Source organism: Cherax quadricarinatus, chromosome 69 (assembly GCF_038502225.1).
Source record: "Cherax quadricarinatus isolate ZL_2023a chromosome 69, ASM3850222v1, whole genome shotgun sequence".
In the NCBI taxonomy this organism is placed as follows: Eukaryota; Metazoa; Arthropoda; class Malacostraca; order Decapoda; family Parastacidae; genus Cherax; species Cherax quadricarinatus.
Window position 1 is genome coordinate 973,013 of NC_091360.1, and position 24,314 is coordinate 997,326.

The window sequence follows — 24,314 nt, forward strand, 5'->3', positions numbered from 1 at the left end:
GAAAGAAATGAAACTAAAAATTACACAAATAGCTAGGAATTACCTAAGTAGGTTTATAAGGTAATGATATGCGAGAGTTTATATGGGCAGTATTTTAAGAAAGGCTTTAGCTAAAATACAAAGTTTATAGTTTTTATATGTGATGTGCAATATGGAGCTGCAATGGTGCCAAGGAAAAAAGCCTTTTTAATTTTCATAGCTCATTGAAATACCTATGAAAAAAGAAATTCATACTGTATTTAGCTTTGTAACAATGACTACCCTAATTGTCTGATCGAGTCCTGAACATACGCTTAATCCCATCTTATCTGGACTCCAGTCAAAGCTTGTGATGGGTTGACTAGTGAGGGTGGCATTCTGTAGTGGGATTACTTGGCCAACAACACCAACTTCTGACCCATCTTCAAGTGTCTTGGACCTGGCTACAGGATATGAATATTTCCATAACATAATTGAACCATTACCACCTGTTGTAACAAAGATTTCACGATCTTGAGGCAAGTGCTTCCCACACCACACAGTTGACTTGTGGCCCTTGTCCATCAGTCTTGCAAAACCCTTATCTTTGTGGAATGTCTGAAGATCGTGGATGTAGAACTTTGATTCTAAAGTAGTTGTTAAAAGTTTGTTCATTACAATATCTTTACGATCAAATTCAAGTGAGCACACACCATTGCTCAAGTTTGATTCCCACTTAACAGCCATACTGCGAAGATCAAACATCTTGACATCTCCATTATCAAAACCAGCACAAAGTGTTCTGTCTTCAGTAGAATGCGAGTTTCCAAATGCTACACTCCAGCAGTCGCGCTTTTGTTCCCCGTCCTTGGGTTCAATGGTCACAACTGGTCGATCTTTTTGACGGGAATCCCACACCTTCACAAGTCCATCACGACTACCCGTGGCAATCTCTGGGGCACCTGGCATAAGATCAGTAGATATATTAATGCAAGACTCTCTCACCTTTTCTCTCCCTCTCTCTCTACATGAAAGTACTGATGACTTTATTTAGAAATAATATAATTGGAAAAAAAAATTAGGAATAATATAATTGTGGTTATAGGAGGGTGGGTGCAGGAGGAAAGAGGAGTGATTGGTGGAATGATGAAGTAAAGGGTGTGATAAAAGAGAAAAAGGTAGCTTATGAGAAGTTTTTATAAAGCAGAAGTGTTATAAAAAGAGTAGAGTATATGGAGAGTAAAGAGACTGGTGAGAGAGTGCAAAAGGAGAGCAGATGATAGAGTGGGAGAGGCACTGTCAAGAAATTTTAATGAATATTAGAAAAAATATTGGAGAGAGTTAAACAAGTTAAGAAAGCCTGGGAAACGAATGGATTTGTCAGTTAAAAACAGAGTAGGGGAGTCAGTAGATGGGAGATGGAGGTATTGGGTAGATGGCGAGAATATTTTGAACTTTTAAATGTCAACAAAGAAAGGGAGGCGATAATTTCATGCACTGGCCAGGGAGGTATACCATCTTTTAGGAGTGAAGAAGAGCAGGATGTGAGTGTGGGGGAGGTGCGTGAGGCATTACATAGAATGAAAGGGGGTAAAGCAGCTGGAACTGATGGGATCATGACAGAAATGTTAAAAGCAAGGGGAGATATAGTGTTGGAGTGGTTGGTATTTTTGTTTAATAAATGTATGGAAGAGGGAAAGGTACCTAGGGATTGGCGGAGAGCATGTATAGTCCCTTTATATAAAGGGAAGGGGGACAAGAGAGATAGTAAAATTATTCCTCTGTAATTTTTACAGAGTATACCAGGAAAAGATAAGATAAGATTTCGTTCGGATTTTTAACCCCGGAGGGTTAGCCACCCAGGATAACCCAAGAAAGTCAGTGCGTCATCGAGGACTGTCTAACTTATTTCCATTGGGGTCCTTAATCTTGTCCCCCAGGATGCGACCCACACCAGTCGACTAACACCCAGGTACCTATTTGCTGCTAGGTGAACAGGACAACAGGTGTCAGGAAACGTGTCGAAATATTTCCACCCGCCGGGAATCGAACCCGGGCCCTCCGTGTGTGAAGCGGTAGCGTTATTACTGAAAGAATTAGAGGTAAGACAGAATGTAGGATTGCAGATAAGCAAGGAGGTTTTAGAGTGGGTAGGTGATGTGTAGATCAAGTGTTTACATTGAAGCATATATGTGAACAGTATTTAGATAAAGGTGGGGAAGTTTTTATTGCATTTATGGGTTTAGAAAAGGCATATGATAGAGTGGATAGGGGAGCAATGTGGCAGATGTTGCAAGTATATGGAATAGGTGGTTGGTTACTAAATGCTGTAAAGAGTTTCCATGAGGATAGTGAGGCTCAGGTTAGGGTGTGTAGAAGAGAGGGAGACTACTTCCTGGTAAAAGTAGGTCTTAGACAGGGATGTGTAATGTCACCATGGTTGTTTAATATATTTATAGATGGGGTTGTAAAAGAAGTAAATGCTAGGGTGTTCGGGAGAGGGGTGGGATTAAGTTATGGGGAATCAAATACAAAATGGTAATTGACACAGTTACTTTTTGCTGATGATACCGTGCTTATGAGAGACTCTAAAGAAAAATTGCAAAGGTTAGTGGATGAGTTTGGGAGTGTGTGTAAAGGCAGAAAGTTGAAAGTGAACATAGAAAAGAGTAAGGTGATGAGGGTATCAAATGATTTAGATAAAGAAAATTGGATATCAAATTGGGGAGGAGGAGTATGGAAGAAGTGAATGTTTTCAGATACATATTTGGGAGTTGACGTGTCAGTGGATGGATTTATGAAGGATGAGGTTAATCATAGAATTGATGAATGAAAAAAGGCGAGTGGTGCGTTGAGGTATATGTGGAGACAAAAAAAAACGTTATCTATGGAGGCAAAGAAGGGAATGTATGAAAGTATAGTAGTACCAACACTCTTATATGGGTGTGAAGCTTGGGTTGTCAATGCTGCAGCAAGGAGGCAGTTGGAGGTAGTGGAGATGTCCTGTCTAAAGGCAATGTGTGGTGTAAATATTATGCAGAAAATTTGGAGTGTGGAAATTAGGAGAAGGTGTGGAGTTAATAAAAGTATTAGAGGGCTGAAGAGGGGTTGTTGAGGTGGTTTGGTCATTTAGAGAGAATGGATCAAAGTAGAATGACATGGAGAGCGTATAAATCTGTAGGGGAAGGAAGGCGGGGTAGGGGTCATCCTCAAAAAGGTTGGAGGGAGGAGGTAAAGGTTTTGTGGGCGAGGGACTTGGATTTCCAGCAAGCGTGCGCGAGCATGTTAGATAGGAGTGAATGGAGACAAATGGTATTTGGGACATGACGAGCTGTTGGAGTGTGAGCAGGGTAATATTTAGTGAAGAGATTCAGGGAAACTGGTTATTTTTATATAGCCGGACTCGAGTCCTGGAAATGGGAAGTACAATGCCTGCACTTTAAAGGAGGGGTTTGGGATATTGGCAGTTTGGAGGGATATATTGTGTATCTCTATACGTATATGCTTCTAAACTGTTGTATTCTGAGCACCTCTGCAAAAACAGTGATTATGTGTGAGTGAGGTTAAAGTGTTGAATGATGATAATGAAAGTATTTTCTTTTGGGGGATTGTCTTTCGTTTTGGGTCACCCTGCCTCGGTGGGAGACGGCCGACTTGCTAAAAAAAAAAATTAATTAATTCAATTTTTCTCAGCAAAGATGTTCCAAGCATTACTTCATCAAATACTGCATACTAAAACTTAATGTACTATTGAACTTAGAATCTGAAGTTCAACTTGTTAAACTGTATTTCATTAAGGCATGTTTACAGTATATGTTCAGTCAGTACAATGAACATATTAAGTCATACACAGCAGAATAAGACATGAAAATATACTGTTTATGAAGTCAAAACACAACTTAAAACATAATTTACTTGCATACTACAGAAAGATTAATTTGACTTAAGAAAATTTTAAATACCAGAACTAAAATCCTCATAAAGATTTTTTCATATTTGGCTTTAACTGGAAGTGAAAGTGACCAGATTTATAATAATATATAAACATGCTATGGTTTTAACTTACTTCATTTCTAACTAAATGGGGTTTAATAAGTAGCAGTGGTAGAGTTGCAAAATTTACAGAGAACTCTGACTGCTTGGTTTAATAAGTGCAGAAATTATTGACAGTAAGATTATTATTTATAATATTTAAGAGGAAGAGATAAATCTCAAACAGCACGAGGGAATGGGAAGCAATCAGATCTGATCCAAGAAAGGGTAGGAAAGCTCTAGTTCCTTGGATCAAAAACCTCACCAGCATCAAGGCATCCTCCAGCCTTCAAGGATCTCCACTATCTTCAGCACAGGATTTAATTATCTTCATACAATTAAGTTACACTGTCCAAGTATATAATCTCACATTAACTATTCTGTTTTAAGGTTTGATAATATTATGTCTGCCCAAAATGTTTTGCGTAACTAAGGGCTTTTGCGTAACTAGGCTACTCGACCTATGTTAAATATGTATCTATATTTATCTTGAAAAATTAAGTGTTTAATGAACTCTTATAATAAATAATTTACCTAGCTCCCTCGCAGTGCTCCTCTTTCTTAATCTTTGAATGACTCCACTAATACTACTACTACCTCTACTACTCATCTTCCTCTATTACCTCTCTTGTCCCGTCCCTATCTGCTGGCCTATGTATACCCCCTCCTCCTCTCCTTTCCATTAGTGTAACTTTGTAAATGGTCCAAGTCGGACTGAAACGTCGTCATAAGCTCCTCTCTCCTATGTGAGGGTTATTTGTATAGTTTTATATAGTAATGGCTTAAGGATGGTATTCTGGTTGGAAGAGAGGCCTAGGGAACTTTTTTATGAAGCAATGGTATATAGGGTTCTAATGGAATTTTTGGAGAGTTTCAGCCTCCTTAGCACCATCCCTGTATATACAGTATAATAGAAAATATATATACAGCCTCTCCTCACTTAAGAACAGAGTTCTGTTCCTAAGACCATGTCATTAAACGAATTCGTCACTAAGTGAGGAGCATACTATATTGGTAGTGAGTTTGTGTCAACCATCTTTGATAATGTTTTAATGTCACCTTTGCACCATTTATAACATTTCTGGTATATTTTTAAATGTTTATACAGTAGTGTACTGTATATTGAAATAAACAAAATAGAAGAAATCAGCTCTAATATACACTATTTAGGTATGAATACTGGTCAGAAAGCCCATCATAAGTCCGAGGCGTCAGTAAACGATTACATCACTAAGTGAGGAGAGGCTGTATTGCTAATATACGGAGATTAATACTCATGTATTAACCTTACCTTTGCCAATGTCAAGTCCAGCAATTCCATCGATTGTATTGATGATCTCACTGTGAGCCTTGACAGAATAAACTGGCAACTGAGGAGACTGCAAGTCAATAATTTCCATCTTCCCTTCAAAATCTCCTATGGCTAAGTGCCGTTCCTCCAGGGTTGATGCTCCAAATGTTCCTGTGGGCATCAATTTATTGAATCTTTTTCAATAACACAACAAAAATAACACAGTGCCTCCAGGACTCAAGTTCACCTAACCAGTTTCCTTGAATCCCTTCATAAATGTGAGCAAGGTAACAAGAGAATTTAGGAAAACTGGTTAGCCAGATTCGAGTCCTGGAGGTGGGAAGGAGTGGCTGCACTCTGAAGGAGGGGTGAAGATGTGACAGTTCAGAGAGGTCATCTGAACTGTGATGTCAGCACCCTTATGGCAAGACAGAGACTGTAGATGAATGGTTCAGAGAACTAACAAGTTGATAAATTAGACACATGCAACACTTGGGTATCTTTATTGAAGAAATGTTTTGCCACACAGTGGCTTCATCAGTCCATACAAAAGAGAACATTGAACAACAGGAGTAGTTTGAGGTAATCAGTCCCTCAGCCTCGAGTCGATGTGGTCAGTTCATCAATCTTGAAAAGAATACAGCATATGTGCATAGAAGTAGCTTATATGCTGTAATCTTTTCAAGATTGATGGACTGACCACATAGACTCATGGCTGAGGGACTGATTACCTCAAACTACTCCTGTTCTTCAATGTTCTCTTTTGTATGGACTGATGAAGTCACTGTGTGGCAAAACGTTTCTTCAATAAAGATACCAGAGTGTTGCACATGTGTCTAATTTATCAAGACAGAAACTGAATGAATGATGGTGAATGTATTTTCTCATTTGAGTCATTCTCTAGATTTTGGCAGGCCAAAATCTTTAAATAGTCAGGGAGCCTACAATCCAGAATACATCTGAATCAAAATGACATGCTACCCACGATAGTAAAAAAAAACTAAACACCCATTGCAGATCAAGCTTTTACTTAGACAATACTCTATACCCATGGTCTTCAACCTTCCTACACAAGTCTGCCACATTTGATGGACAAATGTGTGATGAGAGCCACATGGTTTTATTGACACTGTGTAGTGTGGAACCTACATAAAAGTGAATTCACAATTTCATATGAGGGCCACATCCATTTCCTAGAAGGGCTACATGCAGCTCCCCTCAAGGAAGGTTCCTTGATGTTGGTGAGGAGCTCTTGATTTAGGGAATTGGATCTGTGCTCCAGTTCCCCGAATTAAGCCTGAATGCCTTCCACATCCCCCCCCCCAGGTGCTGTATAATCCTCCGGGTTTAGCGCTTCCCCCTTGATTATAATAATAATACATGCAACTCACAGGGCACAGGTTGGGGACACTGCTCTATACAGGACTAAACATTATCAAGCTGACTAAATTTTACAGAACAAGCTTTTAATGGGACGCTGAGAAAAGATTCCCAATAAAATCTGAGTTGACAAATTTTAATAAATCATGAAAAACAAGTCATCAAACCAAGGCTGGAACAAATTGCAAAAAAAGAAAAAAATTAGAAATGAAAGCTGAACCAAGTTTCAATCCATCCAAGAAAATCATAGTATCAAGTACTTAACAGTCACACAACAATAAATACACACTGCCTCACTGGGAGACGGCTTGTGTATTAAAAGAAAAAAAAGAAGTCTGTACAATTTAGATGTGATATACAGAGGGCCAGTGCATGGGGAGAAAAAAAAAAAAAAAGGCATAATTCAGAGGGCTGAGGAGGGCTTACTGAAATGGTCTGGGCACTTACAGAAGATGAAGCAGAATAGGATAACTAAGAAGGGATATAAATCTGGGGTGGAGGGAAAGGGGAGATAGGGGGTAATCCCAGAAAGGAGTGAAGGGAGGGGATAAAGAAGGCTTTGAGCATCGAACAGGCTTGTGTAAGAAGTATAATGCCTGTAAGGAAATTGTAGCTTGGAGTGTTATCTGAACCATGATGCTAGCATGCCTCTGAGAAGATCCCAACTGAATGAATGATGGTGAATTTATTTTCCTCTCTTGAGCCACCCTACCTTGTTGGGAGATGGCCAATGTGCTAAAAAATACAACATATATCTATAAGCAAAACAATACCTGTTTAAAAGTCAACACACCTACAACAAAAAATAGTTTGATCACTCTGTATCAGATTAATAAAATGGCAATAAAAAATAAGCATTAATATCAAAAAATAATCTTTAATGTTAGAATATATGAAACAGAAGCTATTTACTGCCTGTAAATCTAGAAAATGAAATCCCAGTTTCAAATTACTGATTAATATTGGGACATAAGTGAATTGGAGAAAACAACCTGTTTTAAGAATAAATTTAATCTACAGAGGAACCCTGAGTATCAGACACTGCGTTTATTAGCTGAATCCTATTTAGGCCAGTTTTTGCTGTGTATTTCGGCAGGTGCCTAGCAAATCGGCCGTATTATATGCGTCAGCCCGCCTCCTGCTGGGACGCTGCACGTGGGTGGATCAGTTTCCTTGTGTCTCTCAGTGAATGAGCATATACTCCGTGCATTCATCCAAACATTTCCTTAAAATCCATTGGTTGCTGTGCTTGTTTATTAAGTGCGACTGTGAAATAAGCCACCCTGGGCCCAATGGAAGATGTGGAGAGAGGCAGGGAGTGTAGCAGGCAGGCAGGGAGAGTAGCAGGCAGGCAGGGAGTGTAGTAGGGAAACAGGGAGTGTGGAAGGGAGGCAGGGAGTGTAGCAGGCAGGCTGGGAGTGTAGAAGGCAGGCAGGGAGAGTAGCAGGCAGGCAGGGAGAGTAGCAGGCAGGCAGGGAGTGTAGCAGGGAGACATGGTGTGTGGAAGGGAGGCAGGGAGTGTAGTAGGGAAACAGGGAGTGTGGAAGGGAGGCAGGGAGTGTAGCAGGCAGGCAGGGAGTGTAGAAGGCAGGCAGGGAGAGTAGCAGGCAGGCAGGGAGAGTAGCAGGCAGGCAGGGAGAGTAGCAGGCAGGCAGGGAGTGTAGCAGGGAGACATGGTGTGTGGAAGGGAGGCAGGGAGTGTAGCAGGCAGGCTGGGAGTGTAGCAGGCAGGCAGGGAGTGTAGCAGGCAGGCAGGGAGTGTAGCAGGGAAACAGGGAGTGTGGAAGGGAGGCAGGGAGTGTAGCAGGCAGGCTGGGAATGTAGCAGGAAAACAGGGAGTGTGAAAGGGAGGCAGGGAGTGCAGCAGGCATTCAAGGAGTGTAGCATGGAGGGAAGGAGTGTAGCAGGGAAACAGGGAGTGTGGAAGGGAGGCAGGGAATGTAGCAGGCATGCAGGGAGTGTAGCATGGAGGGAGGGAGTGTAGCAAGGAAACAGGGAGTGTTGAAGGGAGGCAGGGAGTGTAGCAGGCATGCAAGGAGTGTACCATGGAGGGAGGGAGTGTAGCAGGGAAATAGGGAGTGTGGAAGGGAGGCAGAGTGTAGCAAGTAGGCAGGGAGTGTAGCAGGCATGCAGGAAGTGTAGCAGGCAGACAAGAAGTGTAGCAGGCATGCAGGGAGTGTAGCAGGTATACAGGGAGTGTAGCAGGGTAACAGGGAATGTGGAAGGGAGGCAGGGAGTGTAGTAGGCATGCAGGGAGTGTAGCAGGGAAGCAGGTAAATATTTCCTTGAATTTAGGCCTTTTCAAATTTAGGCCAACCTTCTGGAACAGATTACGGCTGATACTTAGGGTTCCACTGTACTTCAGAAGGGAGGCAGGGAGTGTAGCAGGCATGCAGGGAGTGTAGCAGGAAAACAGGGAGTGTGGAAGGGAGGCAGGGAGTGTAGCAGGCAGGCAGGGAGTGTAGCATGGAGGGAGTATAGCAGGGAGTATAGTAGGGAGGCAGGGAGTGTAGCAGGGAAACAGGGAGTGTGGAAGAAAGGCAGGGAGTGCAGCAGGCAGGCTATGAATTTAGGCCTTTTCGAATTTAGGCCGACCTTCTGGAACAGATTATGGCCGATATTTGGGGTTCCACTGTACTTCAGAAAATATTCTCACTGTAAATTCTAAAATTTAGACAAGCAAATAATTGGTGATATTGGGACATACGTAATAATCCATACCACACTTTAACGCTTTGGGCCGCTCCACATCATGCAGCAACTTGAGGTCCCCTTCACTCATCTCGTACACCTGGTAATATACAAAAAAATGTGTATGTAAACTGAGGAACAAGTGTCCAAACAGACTAATACATTACAAAACCACACAGCAGACTCGTGTATCAGACGCATTTGCAAAGTACATTGTTCCATAAGACATCTTTTTTTCAGAAATATAACTTGTCTTAGACAAGGATCTACTGTACTTATGAGGTACACCTTTTTGACAAAAAAGTGTAAGAAACCTGGCCTGGTGGTTAACGCTCTCGCTTCACACGGTGAGGGCCTGGGTTCGATTCCCAGCCAGAGTAGAAACATTGGACGTGTTTCTTTTCACCTGTTGTCTATGTTCCCCATCAGTAAAATGGGTACCTGGGTGTTAGTCGACTGGTGTGGGTCGCATCCTGGGACACTGACCTAAGGAGGCCTGGTCACAGACCGGGCCGCGGGGGCGTTGACCCCCGGAACTCTCTCCAGATAAACTCCAGATACACAAATAACTCTCACACAAGAGAAAGAGTTTATGATGATGCTTCAGTCCGACTTGGCCCATGAACTAGTCACATACAGAAGTGTGAAGGTAGGGGGCAGTATATATATGTACGTATTTGAGAGGAAGGTGGGGAGGGGAGAAAGCGAGGAAGAAAAAAAATAAAATGAAGGAAATGGTGGTGGCGGTAGTGGTTGTCATCATAGTAGTAATAGTAGTAGTTGAAGGAGTGGTGGTAGGAGTGATGGTAGTAGTGGTGGTAGTAGTGGTGGTAGTAGTGGTAGTAGTAGTGGTGGTAGTAGTGGTGGTAGTAGTGGTGGTAGTAGTGGTGGTATTAGTGGTGGCAGTAGTAGTGGTAGTAGTAGTGGTATTGGTAGTAGTAGTAGTAGTAGTGGCAGTAGTAGTAGTAGTAGTAGTAGTAGTAGTGGCAGTAGTAGTAGTAGTGGCAGTAGTAGTAGTGGCAGTAGTAGTAGTGGCAGTAGTAGTAATAGTAGTGGTAGCAGCAGGTATGGGTAGTGACACGAGTCAGAGCGTAGTGTGTTGTGAGGTAAATGAAGTAGTAGTAGCAGCAGCAGTAATAGTACTAGTAGTAATAGTAAATGTGGTTGTAAAAGTAGTAGTAGTAGTAAAATTAGTAGAAAAAGTAGTAGTAGTAGTAAAATTAGTAGAAAAAGTAGTAGTAGTAGTAGTAAAATTAGTAGAAAAAGTAGTAGTAGTAGTAGTAGTAAAATTAGTAGAAAAAGTAGTAGTAGTAGTAGTAAAATTAGTAGAAAAAGTAGTAGTAGTAGTAGTAAAATTAGTAGAAAAAGTAGTAGTAGTAGTAGTAAAATTAGTAGAAAAAGTAGTAGTAGTAGTAAAATTAGTAGAAAAAGTAGTAGTAGTAAAATTAGTAGAAAAAGTAGTAGTAGTAGTAGTAGAAAAAGTAGTAGTAGTAGTAGTAGTAGTAGAGGAAGTCTAAGGACAAGAAAAAGAAAATGGAGGACTGCAGGAGAGGTTATGGCTGGTAAGACAAGTGTGGTGGATGGAAGATGTTCTCTCATGATAATAACAACAATAAACAGTTCTGTAAACAATGATCCAGAATGATCCAAAACATCATCATAGATTCCTCTCCTAAGAACAGGATTTTGGTGAATCATTCCTGCCACAATACAGTAAGTCCTCAACTTACAAACACATTGGGGACCTCCTCAGTTGTGTATAATACAGCCTCTCCTCACTCAATGATGGAGCTCTGTTCCTAAGACCACGTCGGTAAACGAATTCGTCAGTAAGTGAGGAGCATACTATAATGTTGGTGAGTTTTTGTCAACCATCCTCGATATTGTTTTAATGTCACCTTTGCAACATTTATGACATTTCTGGTATATTTTTAAATGATTATACAGTAGTTTACTGTATATATTGTAATAAAAAGAATCGAGGAAATCAGGTCTAATATACATTATTTAGGTACAGTGGTCCCTCGTTTTTCGTAATTAATCCGTTCCTGGAGCCGTTACTATAAATGAAATTTACGAATTAAGAAATAATGTAAATACAATTAATCCGTTCCTGACACCCAAAAGTATTAAAACAAAAAAAATTTTTACATGAAATACAGTGGTCCCCTGCTTTTCGTAGTTCCCGGCAATCGTAAAATTCGCCAATCATAGGGGTATTTTCATATAAACATGGACTCACTTTTCATAGGTTGACTCGCGAGTCGTAGTTCGTCCGGGACGCGTACGCACGGCGTGGGCCAGGGCGGCAGCCAGTCTGGCATTGTTTACCAGTGAATTTACCAGTGAATTTACGATTGAATTTAAGAAAAGCATCATTGAACAATGTGAAAGTGGTACAAGTGTGGCCGAACTGTCCAGGATGTATAAGAAACCCTACACAACCTTATGTTCCATAGTGGCCAAGAAAAATGAAATAAAGGATGCTGTTGTTGCAAAGGGAGTAACTATGCTGACAAAAATGAGATCACCAGTACTGGAAGAGGTTGAGAAGTTATTATTGGTGTGGATAAATGAGCAACAATTAGCAGGAGATACTCTTATGACTTTGTTTATTTGTGAAAAGGCTAGGCAGTTGCATGAAGATTTGGTAAAGAAATTGCCTGCAAATAGTGGTGAAGTGAGTGGATTTAAGGCCAGCAAAGGCTGGTTTGAGAGATTTAAGAACCATACTGGCATACACAGTGTGGTAAGGCATGGTGAAGCTGCCAGTTCGGACCACAAGGCAGCTGAAAAATATGTGCATGAATTCCAGGAGTACATAGAGGCTGAAGGACTGAAACCTGAACAAGTGTTCAATTGTGAAGAAACAGACCTCTTTTGGAAGAAAATGCCAAAGAGGACCTTCATTACACAAGAGGAAAAGGCAATGCCAGGACATAAGCCTATGAAAGACAATTTCTCTTCATAACATTGTTTTTCATGAACACTCTGGGATTTTCTGAATGGTACACTAGTAATGGCTTCACTTTGAAATCCCCACTAGCATTAGCACAGAACATTAGCGTCAGCCTGTCTTTCATAGGCTTATGTCCTGGCATTGCCTTTTCCTCTTGTGTAATGAAGGTCCTCTTTGGCATTTTTTTCCAAAAGAGGCCTGTTTCGTCACAATTGAACACTTGTTCAGGTTTCAATCCTTCAGCCTCTATGTACTCCTGGAATTCATGCACATATTTTTCAGCCGCCTTGTGGTTCGAACTGGCAGCCTCACCATGCCTTACCACACTGTGTATGCCAGTACTGTTCTTAAATCTCTCAAACCAGCCTTTGCTGGCCTTAAATTCACTCACATCACTATTTGCAGGCAATTTCTTTACCAAATCTTCATGCAACTGCCTAACCTTTTCACAAATAATCGAAGTCATAAGAGTATCTCCTGCTAATTGTTTCTCATTTATCCACACCAATAATAACTTCTCAACCTCTTCCAGTACTGGTGATCTCATTTTTGTCAGCATAGTTACTCCCTTTGCAACAACAGCATCCTTGATTTCCTTTTTCTTGGCCACTATAGAACATAAGGTTGTGTAGGGTTTCTTATACATCCTGGACAGTTCGGCCACACTTGTACCACTTTCACATTGTTCAATGATGCTTTTCTTAAATTCAATCATATTTCTTACCTTCTTTACCACAGGCTTGGCACTAGGAGCTTTCTTTGGAGCCATGGTAGCTTATTTAGTACTTGCAAGCACTAAAATAAATGGAATATTATGAAATATTTCGCTGGAGCACGTGAGGGGACCTTCGCTCACTGGTAAACAATGCCAGACTGGCTGCCGCCACGGCTCACGCCGTGGGTACGCGTCCCGGACAAACTACGACTCGCAAGTCAACCTATGAAAAGCGAGTCCATGTTTATGCGAAAATACCCCTATGATTGGCGAAATTTACGATTGCCGAGAACTACGAAAAGCGAGGGACCACTGTATAAATATTGGTCAGAGAGCCAGTCGTAAGTCCAAGGTGTCGGTAAACGAGTACATCGCTAAGTGAGGAGAAGCTGTATTTAGGTATGCGTACTGGTCAGAGCCCGTCGTAATTCCAAGTCATCGGTAAATGAGTACGTTGCTAAGGGAGGAGAGGCTGTATCCATAATACAGGAAGTCTTCAACTTACACATTGGGGACCTGTATTGTGTATAATAATGATATTATACACAATAATGATATAATAATATTATACACAATTAGGAAAATTCTTAACATGTTCATAAGTACAAGACTTACTGTATCATAACTTTATTTTTTAATGGACTCAGACCATTCTCACCAAATCAATGAACACAGCAGTTTTTATTCCAAATTTCTTATATAGAGGTTCATTGTGGTGAGAGTTTACTGATGCAATGTAAAAGTTTATGCAACTAAATAAATTGTACTCTCTAAAACAGAACACAAAACATTGTCAATAAATATAACATCTAATATCTACATTTACTGGAAGACCTGAAACTCTGAGATTAGCCATATACTCGGTATGGGGTCCTTCTATAGTAGAAATGCTCTTGATCCAAGTAACTGGAGCTGCTTTTGCCTCCACTTCTTTTGAATATTCATCAAACTTGAGAATATAAAATGTGTATAATAATTATTATTATACTTATTATATTAAAAACAAGTGTTAACCCTATAAAATGAATGAATATAAATCATATACAAAAAACAAGTCACAATATCATAGCTGAAACAGTTCACAGCTAAACTACGAATTGTAGCATATTATCACCCTCACTAGGACGAAGCACCAAACCTGAAGGAGTCATGCAGCAGCTGGAGAATGAAAGGCAATCAAGTTTTGATCCAAAGGAAGAGGAGGACAAGTCCAAAATTGTAAACAAAAGCTTAATAATATTTCAGTTTGTTCCAGCCATTATTGTAGTCCAGGGTCAACCAAAGTGTAATATAGCTATTGTTAAGTAAAAGGACAACATTTGTTACGTAAAAGGCAATGTCTTGCTCTCCAGGAGCTTTGTCAAGCTTGACAAGGCTTCTGGAGAGCGAAACTGTGCCACAATAAAATGTTACAATAGTTGCACTTGTGTCAGTAATTCTACCAATATTAATTAATATAGCTTTTATTTACAATTTATCATTTATTTGTTCAATGTTCCAAGAAAGATGTGACTTATTTTATCATATACAGTAGGACCGCCATATCCATGGGGGATTCATTCCAAGGCCTACTGTGGATACCTGAAACCATGAATGGTAGTGAACCCTACATACAAGTCATTTTTCATTTACATACATACCTATGATAAATTTTAATTGATAAATTACACACAATAAGCACTTTTTTATTTTGGCTTTTTGGCTTTGAACAACTGTCATCATCAGTACTGTTGTGCTTTGGTGTCATTATTAAGCAAACTTTAGGGTTATTTTTGGGCCACGATAAACAGTGGATACCTGAAACCGCAGAAACCCGACCGGCAGATATGGAGGTTCTACTTTATACGGTGGTTTATATTTATTTTCTAACACATTACACCATAAAAGTGAATTATCCAATAATAGCTATTACGTATTATAATCATTATAAATACATTGGAACCTCGGTTTTCGTATGGCCCAGTTTTCGTAGGATTCGGTTTGCGCTGACTTTTTTCGTTTAAATTTTGTCCCCAGTTTTCGTACATCCGCTCTGTTTTTGTAGAGTTGAAAATGGTCCGTACCAAACATGTCCATGTGACTCGACCACTCAAGCATCCACAAAAAGCATCCCATGCGTTCGTGATTCAGTCTGCCTTTGTTTTTCATTGAGTGAGCAACACCCTGCGCATTCATCTGAAACATTTCATAATAATCTATTGTTTTTGCGCTTGTTTATTGATTGCGAGTGCTAAATAAGCCACCATGGGGCCAAAGAAAGTTCCGAGTGCCAGCCCTTTGATAAAGAAGGCTAGAAACATGATATAATTCAAGAAAGAACTCGTAGCAAAGTACGAAAGTCGCGTACGCATGGCCAATCTCACCAGGATGCATGGGAAGTCTACATCAACGATGCAGACTTCCCATGTTGATGATGTTGCGAAAGAGGTAAATATATTTATTTTTTTTTTTTTTTTTTTTATTATCACACCGGCCGATTCCCACCAAGGCAGGGTGGCCCGAAAAAGAAAAACTTTCACCATCATTCACTCCATCACTGTCTTGCCAGAAGGGTGCTTTACACTACAGTTTTTAAAACTGCAACATTAACACCCCTCCTTCAGAGTGCAGGCACTGTACTTCCCATCTCCAGAACTCAAGTCCGGCCTGCCGGTTTCCCTGAATCCCTTCATAAATGTTACTTTGCTCACACTCCAACAGCACGTCAAGTATTAAAAACCATTTGTCTCCATTCACTCCTATCAAACACGCTCACGCATGCCTGCTGGAAGTCCAAGCCCCTCGCACACAAAACCTCCTTTACCCCCTCCCTCCAACCCTTCCTAGGCCGACCCCTACCCCGCCTTCCTTCCACTACAGACTGATACACTCTTGAAGTCATTCTGTTTCGCTCCATTCTCTCTACATGTCCGAACCACCTCAACAACCCTTCCTCAGCCCTCTGGACAACAGTTTTGGTAATCCCGCACCTCCTCCTAACTTCCAAACTACGAATTCTCTGCATTATATTCACACCACACATTGCCCTCAGACATGACATCTCCACTGCCTCCAGCCTTCTCCTCGCTGCAACATTCATCACCCACGCTTCACACCCATATAAGAGCGTTGGTAAAACTATACTCTCATACATTCCCCTCTTTGCCTCCAAGGACAAAGTTCTTTGTCTCCACAGACTCCTAAGTGCACCACTCACTCTTTTTCCCTCATCAATTCTATGATTCACCTCATCTTTCATAGACCCATCCGCTGACACGTCCACTCCCAAATATCTGAATACGTTCACCTCCTCCATACTCTCTCCCTCCAATCTGATATTCAATCTTTCATCACCTAATCTTTTTGTTATCCTCATAACCTTACTCTTTCCTGTATTCACCTTTAATTTTCTTCTTTTGCACACCCTACCAAATTCATCCACCAATCTCTGCAACTTCTCTTCAGAATCTCCCAAGAGCACAGTGTCATCAGCAAAGAGCAGCTGTGACAACTCCCACTTTGTGTGTGATTCTTTATCTTTTAACTCCACGCCTCTTGCCAAGACCCTCGCATTTACTTCTCTTACAACCCCATCTATAAATATATTAAACAACCACGGTGACATCACACATCCTTGTCTAAGGCCTACTTTTACTGGGAAAAAATTTCCCTCTTTCCTACATACTCTAACTTGAGCCTCACTATCCTCGTAAAAACTCTTCACTGCTTTCAGTAACCTACCTCCTACACCATACACTTGCAACATCTGCCACATTGCCCCCCTATCCACCCTGTCATACGCCTTTTCCAAATCCATAAATGCCACAAAGACCTCTTTAGCCTTATCTAAATACTGTTCACTTATATGTTTCACTGTAAACACCTGGTCCACACACCCCCTACCTTTCCTAAAGCCTCCTTGCTCATCTGCTATCCTATTCTCCGTCTTACTCTTAATTCTTTCAATTATAACTCTACCATACACTTTACCAGGTACACTCAACAGACTTATCCCCCTATAATTTTTGCACTCTCTTTTATCCCCTTTGCCTTTATACAAAGGAACTATGCATGCTCTCTGCCAATCCCTAGGTACCTTACCCTCTTCCATACATTTATTAAATAATTGCACCAACCACTCCAAAACTATATCCCCACCTGCTTTTAACATTTCTATCTTTATCCCATCAATCCCGGCTGCCTTACCCCCTTTCATTTTACCTACTGCCTCACGAACTTCCCCCACACTCACAACTGGCTCTTCCTCACTCCTACAAGATGTTATTCCTCCTTGCCCTATACACGAAATCACAGCTTCCCTATCTTCATCAACATTTAACAATTCCTCAAAATATTCCTTCCATCTTCCCAATACCTCTAACTCTCCATTTAATAACTCTCCTCTCCTATTTTTAACTGACAAATCAATTTGTTCTCTAGGCTTTCTTAACTTGTTAATCTCACTCCAAAACTTTTTCTTATTTTCAACAAAATTTGTTGATAACATCTCACCCACTCTCTCATTTGCTCTCTTTTTACATTGCTTCACCACTCTCTTAACCTCTCTCTTTTTCTCCATATACTCTTCCCTCCTTGCATCACTTCTACTTTGTAAAAACTTCTCATATGCTAACTTTTTCTCCCTTACTACTCTCTTTACATCATCATTCCACCAATCGCTCCTCTTCCCTCCTGCACCCCCTTTCCTGTAACCACAAACTTCTGCTGAACACTCTAACACTACATTTTTAAACCTACCCCATACCTCTTCGACCCCATTGCCTATGCTCTCATTAGCCCATCTATCCTCCAATAGCTGTTTATATCTTACCCTAACTGCCTCCTCTTTTAGTTTATAAACCTTCACCTCTCTCTTCCCTGATGCTTCTATTCTCCTTGTATCCCATCTACCTTTTACTCTCAGTGTAGCTACAACTAGAAAGTGATCTGATATATCTGTGGCCCCTCTATAAACATGTACATCCTGAAGTCTACTCAACAGTCTTTTATCTACCAATACATAATCCAACAAACTACTGTCATTTCGCCCTACATCATATCGTGTATACTTATTTATCCTCTTTTTCTTAAAATATGTATTACCTATAACTAAACCCCTTTCTATACAAAGTTCAATCAAAGGGCTCCCATTATCATTTACACCTGGCACCCCAAACTTACCTACCACACCCTCTCTAAAAGTTTCTCCTACTTTAGCATTCAAGTCCCCTACCACAATTACTCTCTCACTTGGTTCAAAGGCTCCTATACATTCACTTAACATCTCCCAAAATCTCTCTCTCTCCTCTGCATTCCTCTCTTCTCCAGGTGCATACACGCTTATTATGACCCACTTCTCGCATCCAACCTTTACTTTAATCCACATAATTCTTGAATTTACACATTCATATTCTCTTTTCTCCTTCCATAACTGATCATTTAACATTACTGCTACCCCTTCCTTTGCTCTAACTCTCTCAGATACTCCAGATTTAATCCCATTTATTTCCCCCCACTGAAACTCTCCTACCCCCTTCAGCTTTGTTTCGCTTAGGGCCAGGACATCCAACTTCTTTTCATTCATAACATCAGCAATCATCTGTTTCTTGTCATCCGCACTACATCCACGCACATTTAAGCAACCCAGTTTTATAAAGTTTTTCTTCTTCTCTTTTTTAGTAATTGTATACAGGAGAAGGGGTTACTAGCCCATTGCTCCCGGCATTTTAGTCGCCTCATACGACACGCATGGCTTACGGAGGAAAGATTCTTTTCCACTTCCCCATGGACAATAGAAGAAATAAAAAAGAACAAGAGCTATTTAGAAAAAGGAGAAAAACCTAGATGTATGTATATATATATATGCATGTGCGTGTCTGTGAAGTGTGACCAAAGTGTAAGTAGGAGTAGCAAGATATCCCTGTTATCTTAGCGTGTTTATGAGACAGAAAAAGAAACCAGCAATCCTACCATCATGCAAAACAGTTACAGGTTTTTGTTTCACAGTCATCTGGCAGGACGGTAGTACTTCCCTGGGTGGTTGCTGAGAAGTTGTTGTTGGTGTGGATCAACGATAAACAGTTATCAAGAGGTGATAATCTGCAAAAAGGCAAGGCAGCTGCATGCGGATCTCGCAAAGAAAATGCTTGGAATGAGTGCTGCTGTTAGTGAATTTAAGGCCAGCAGAGGCTGGCTCGACAAATTCAAGAAGCGAACTGGCATACACAGTGTGGTAAGGCATGGCAAGGCTGCAAGTTCGGACAAACGTGGGGCCGAAGAATTCATTGATGAATTCAAGGAGTATGTACATAGAGGATGAAGGATTCCTCCCCCAACAAGTCTTCAACTGTGGCATAACAGGCCTCCTTTGGAAGAAAATGCCAAAAAGGACCTACATCATGCAGGAGGAAAAGGCACTGCCAGGACACAAGCCTATGAAGGATAGGCTAACTCTTTTGTTCTGTGGTAACACTAGTGGGGATTTCAAAGTGAAGCCTTTACTGGTGTATCACTCTGAAAATCCCTGAGTGTTCAAGAAAAACAAAATCAAGTGCCACTCAAGTGCCTCCTGGTAATGGACAATGCTCCTGCTCATCATCCGAACTTGGAAGACCAATTGTTGGAGAAGTTTAGTTTCATCACAGTGAGTTCTTGCCCCCTAATACCACTCCTCTCATCCATTCCATGGACCAGCAGGTCATTTTAAACTTCAAAAACCTCAACACCAAAGCACTGTTTCAATTGTCCTTGGAGGTGACCTCAGACACTGGATTGACCCTAAGAGAGTTCTGGAGGAATCACTTCAATATCCTCAGCTGCATAAGCCTTATAGATAAGGCTTGGCAGGGAGTGACTTCTAGGATGATGAACTCTGCTTGGAGAAAATTGTGGCCAAAATGTGTCCTCAAGAAGGATTTTGAAGGGTTTGAGCTGACTCTGATGACCCTGTGCCTACTGTGGAATCTACTGTGTCTTTGGGGAAGTCTATGGGGTTGGATGTGAGTGGCCAGGATGTGGAAGAGTTGGTGGATGACCACAGGGAAGAGCTAACCACTGAAGAGATGCAAGACCTTCAACTGGAACAGCAACAGACTGCAGCTGAGGAAATTGCTTCAGGGGAGGAGGAAGAGAGAGGGAAGAGTGTGCCTTCTTCAGTGATTAAGGACATGTGTGCAAAGTGGAGCGAGTTGCAAAGTTTTGTGGAGAAATATCACCCTAACAGAGCTGTTGCAAGCCATGTCTGCATCATGTTCAATGAGAATGCCTTGTCCCATTTTAGGCAAATCTTAAAGAGATGACAGAAACAGACCTCTCTGGACAGATTTTTTGTGTGACATGGGTACAGTGACTCTCAAGCTGGTCCTAGTGCCACTAAAAGACAAAGAAGGGAAGTAACCCCAGATAGGGCCTTGATACCTGAAGTCCTTACGGAAGAGGATTTCCCTTCCAAACAATAACCTCTTCTCCTCTCTCTCCTCTCCTTGCCATCTTCCATATGCCAAGAGTCTTCACTAAAGGTAAATGTGATGTTAAATGTTCATTTATCCATTTCATTAGTCATTTATATTTCTCTTTGTTTTCAGCATGTAAAACTATATTCTCTATAAAATTTATTTTTTGTTAATATTTTTGGGTGTCTGGAACAGATTAATTGGATTTACATTATTTCTTATGGAAAATATTGCTTAAGTTTTCATACGATTCGCTTTTTGTCAGACTTTTTAGATCAGATTAATCATGAAAACCAAAGTTCCACTGTATACAGTAATTATCATTATTACTGTATTATTATTATTATAATTACTATTATTCATGGGAATTGCTAAACCTATGTGTGTTATAAGCATCTGGGTAATCAGAAGCACTCTGGTTTGATCCAAGGGGAGGAGAGGGTGGCTTCAATTCGTTGGATCAAAAGCCCTTTATCAGCATCATCAGGGACCCAGTTCTAATATTTTATTCATTGGGAAATGTTAAGTTAGCAGGGGCCATGTTGCAGTGAAAGGCAGGCAGGCAATCAGATTTGACCCAAGGAAAGGGAGGACAGCTCCAGAGTCTTGGAAGAAGAGCCCATCACTGCCCTCAAGGTACCCACTTACCATCATAGGATTCAACATATGGGCATACCCAGGATTATGGTAGAGGTTTTTTGAAGAATCCCCCTTTCCAGAATTTTTTAAATCTGATAAATATCAGGGAATTTAGAGGACATATGCAATGGATATTATTACATTTGAAAAGTTAATCAAGAAGTAATTTAGAGAATAAATATTCAGTGTCCAACAGCCTGGTTGACCAATCAAGCATCAGACAAACCTGGACCAGAGCCGGGATATGGACGAAGAAAAACTCTCAAAACTCTTCAAAGGCATAGTAATGGTACTGTATATCATAAACACTTTAAAAGGTACTTCAGACAAGCAGCATGGGCAGTTTCTGGGCAACCAGGAAACCTCCCCCTGAATATGCCCCTGCAAAGCAAACCTCTCATGAATATACCCCAGCAGCACTTAAAATAAGTATGACATCAGTACCTGCAGTGCCCCGGTGCCCTGGGGATGGCTGCCAATAGATACCAGCTTGGCCGACCTGGGTATCCACTTGACATCGAAGGCACTGTAATTTAAGCTTTTCTCTATGTACACCAGCACCTGAGGCTTCTCCATCACTCACAACTGTTGAAAAATTATCATAGATATACATACGTCTCTATATACGAATGGCATTATATAAGAATGCTTCTACATATGAATATCACTATATAAGAATGTCATTATATTAGAATAGATTTCTACATATGAATGACACTATAAGAATATGCCACTATATAAGAATGTCACTACATACATAAGAATGTCCTCTATACAGAATGTCACTATATAAGAACATTACTTAACATTGTCACTATGTAAAAATGTCACTATACATTGTCATTATACATCACTATACATTGTCACTATATAAGAATGTCACTATAGTCATTATATATGAATATCACTAAATAAGAATATCACTATATAAGAATATCACTATATAAGAGTATCACTATATAAGAGTATCACTATATAAGAGTATCACTATATAAGTATCACTATATAAGAATATCACTATATAAGAATATCACTATATAAGAATATCACTATATAAGAGTATCACTATATAAGTATCACTATATAAGAGTATCACTATATAAGAGTATCACTATATAAGAGTATCACTATATAAGAGTATCACTATATAAGAGTATCACTATATAAGAGTATCACTATATAAGAATATCACTATATAAGAGTATCACTATATAAGACTATCACTATATAAGAGTATCACTATACACTGTCACTATAGTCATTATATATGAATATCACTAAATAAGAAAATCACTATATAAGAGTATCACTATATAAGAGTATCACTATATAAGAGTATCACTATATAAGACTATCACTATATAAGACTATCACTATATAAGAGTATCACTATATAAGTATCACTATATAAGAGTATCACTATATAAGACTATCACTATATAAGAGTATCACTATATAAGAGTATCACTATATAAGACTATCACTATATAAGAGTATCACTATATAAGAGTATCACTATATAAGAATATCACTATATAAGAGTATCACTATATAAGAGTATTACTATATAAGAGTATCACTATATAAGTATCACTATATAAGAAAATCACTATATAAGAGTATCACTATATAAGAGTATCACTATATAAGAGTATCACTATATAAGAGTATCACTATATAAGAGTATCACTATATAAGAGTATCACTATATAAGAGTATCACTATATAAGTATCACTATATAAGAGTATCACTATATAAAAGTATCACTATATAAGAGTAGCTGTATAGCCCTTGTGGCTTAGCGCTTCTTTTTGATTATAATAATAATAATATATAAGAGTATCACTATATAAGAGTATCACTATATAAGAGTATCACTATATAAGAGTATCACTATATAAGAGTATCACTATATAAGAGTATCACTATATAAGAGTATCACTATATAAGAGTATCACTATATAAGAGTATCACTATACACTGTCACTATATAAGAGTATCACTATACACTGTCACTATATAAGACTGTCACTATATAGTGATATATAATACTTTGTCACTATATAAGACAACTAAAAAAAATCTAAACTTGTTTATGGAACCTAAATAAACTTAATTAAATCAGGTACTGAGCTGGAGGAAATCAGGTACTGGAAAAAATCAGGTATTTAGAGGAAATCAGATACTGACTGGGGAAATCAGCTACTGACTGGAGAAAATCACCTGCTTACTGGGGAAATCAGGTACTGACTGCAGGAAATCACCTACAGTCGGGGGAAATCAGCTACTGAGTCGTGGGAAATCAGCTACTAACTGGAAGAGAGGGTATCAGCGACTGAGTCGAGGGAAATCAGCTGCTGACTGGGAAAAACGGGGGAGGGAAATCAGGTACCTTCTAGAAGAAACCAAACAGTTGCTGTCTGACTGGGAGAAATCAGCAACTGACGGGGGATGACAACCAATTGCAAACTAGGAGTAAATCAGGTACTGACTGGGGAAATCAGGTGATGACTAACTGGGGTAATCAGATGCTGAGTGACTGGGGTAATCAGGTGCTGAGTGAGCCAGGGTCTCCACACTCAGGTGCTTGTTGTCAGTAATAAGGTACACTGACAGCTCACCTTATTATATCCTTGCCACTTGATCTCTTATTATAAGTGACATTTAGGCACAGGTACACATAACCACAATTATCATACATAATAACATATGTGTAAATTATCTAGGATAACTCAGAAATCAGACAAAGTGACTGATTTTCATTTTGGTCATATAATAAAGAAGTGAAACTGTCCCTGACTTACTTCTATTTTGGTCCTTGATTTATTTCCTCTGGGGTCTTTGACTTATTTCCATTTTGATCTTTGACTTATTTTCGTTGAGATTCTTGACTTATTACCATTTGGATCCTTGACTTATTTCCGTTGAGAGCCTTGACTTATTTCCATTGATTGGGGAGCCTTGACTTATTTCAGTTGAGGTACTTGGCTTATTTCCATTGACAGCCTTGGCTTATTTCCATTGACAGCCTTGGCTTATTTCCATTGACAGTCTTGGCTTATTTCCATTGACAGCCTTGGCTTATTTCCATTGACAGTCTTGGCTTATTTCCATTGACAGCCTTGGCTTATTTCCATTGACAGTCTTGGCTTATTTCCATTACAGCCTTGGCTTATTTCCATTGACAGTCTTGGCTTATTTCCATTGACAGCCTTGGC

General features: G+C 39.9%; 1 protein-coding gene across 4 annotated transcripts; it reads right to left on the reverse strand.

Moving 5' to 3' along the window:
- Positions 1–190: 190 nt before the first annotated feature.
- Positions 191–23,736, reverse strand: Wdr92 (WD repeat domain 92). Of its 4 annotated transcripts, none has more exons than XM_053795781.2 (5): positions 23,613–23,736; positions 21,540–21,680; positions 9,383–9,452; positions 5,282–5,452; positions 191–920 (listed from the first exon to the last, which is right to left on the reverse strand). In XM_053795781.2, the coding sequence occupies exons 2-5, from the start codon at positions 21,669–21,671 to the stop codon at positions 229–231; spliced, it is 1,065 nt and encodes a 354-aa protein (XP_053651756.2). In that variant the 5' UTR covers positions 21,672–21,680; positions 23,613–23,736; the 3' UTR covers positions 191–228. The 4 variants fall into 4 exon arrangements, with proteins under 4 accessions (XP_053651756.2, XP_053651758.2, XP_053651757.2 ...); XM_053795783.2 differs by having other exon boundaries at positions 23,589–23,722; XM_053795782.2 differs by having other exon boundaries at positions 23,489–23,628.
- Between the last annotated feature and the right edge of the window lie 578 nt (positions 23,737–24,314).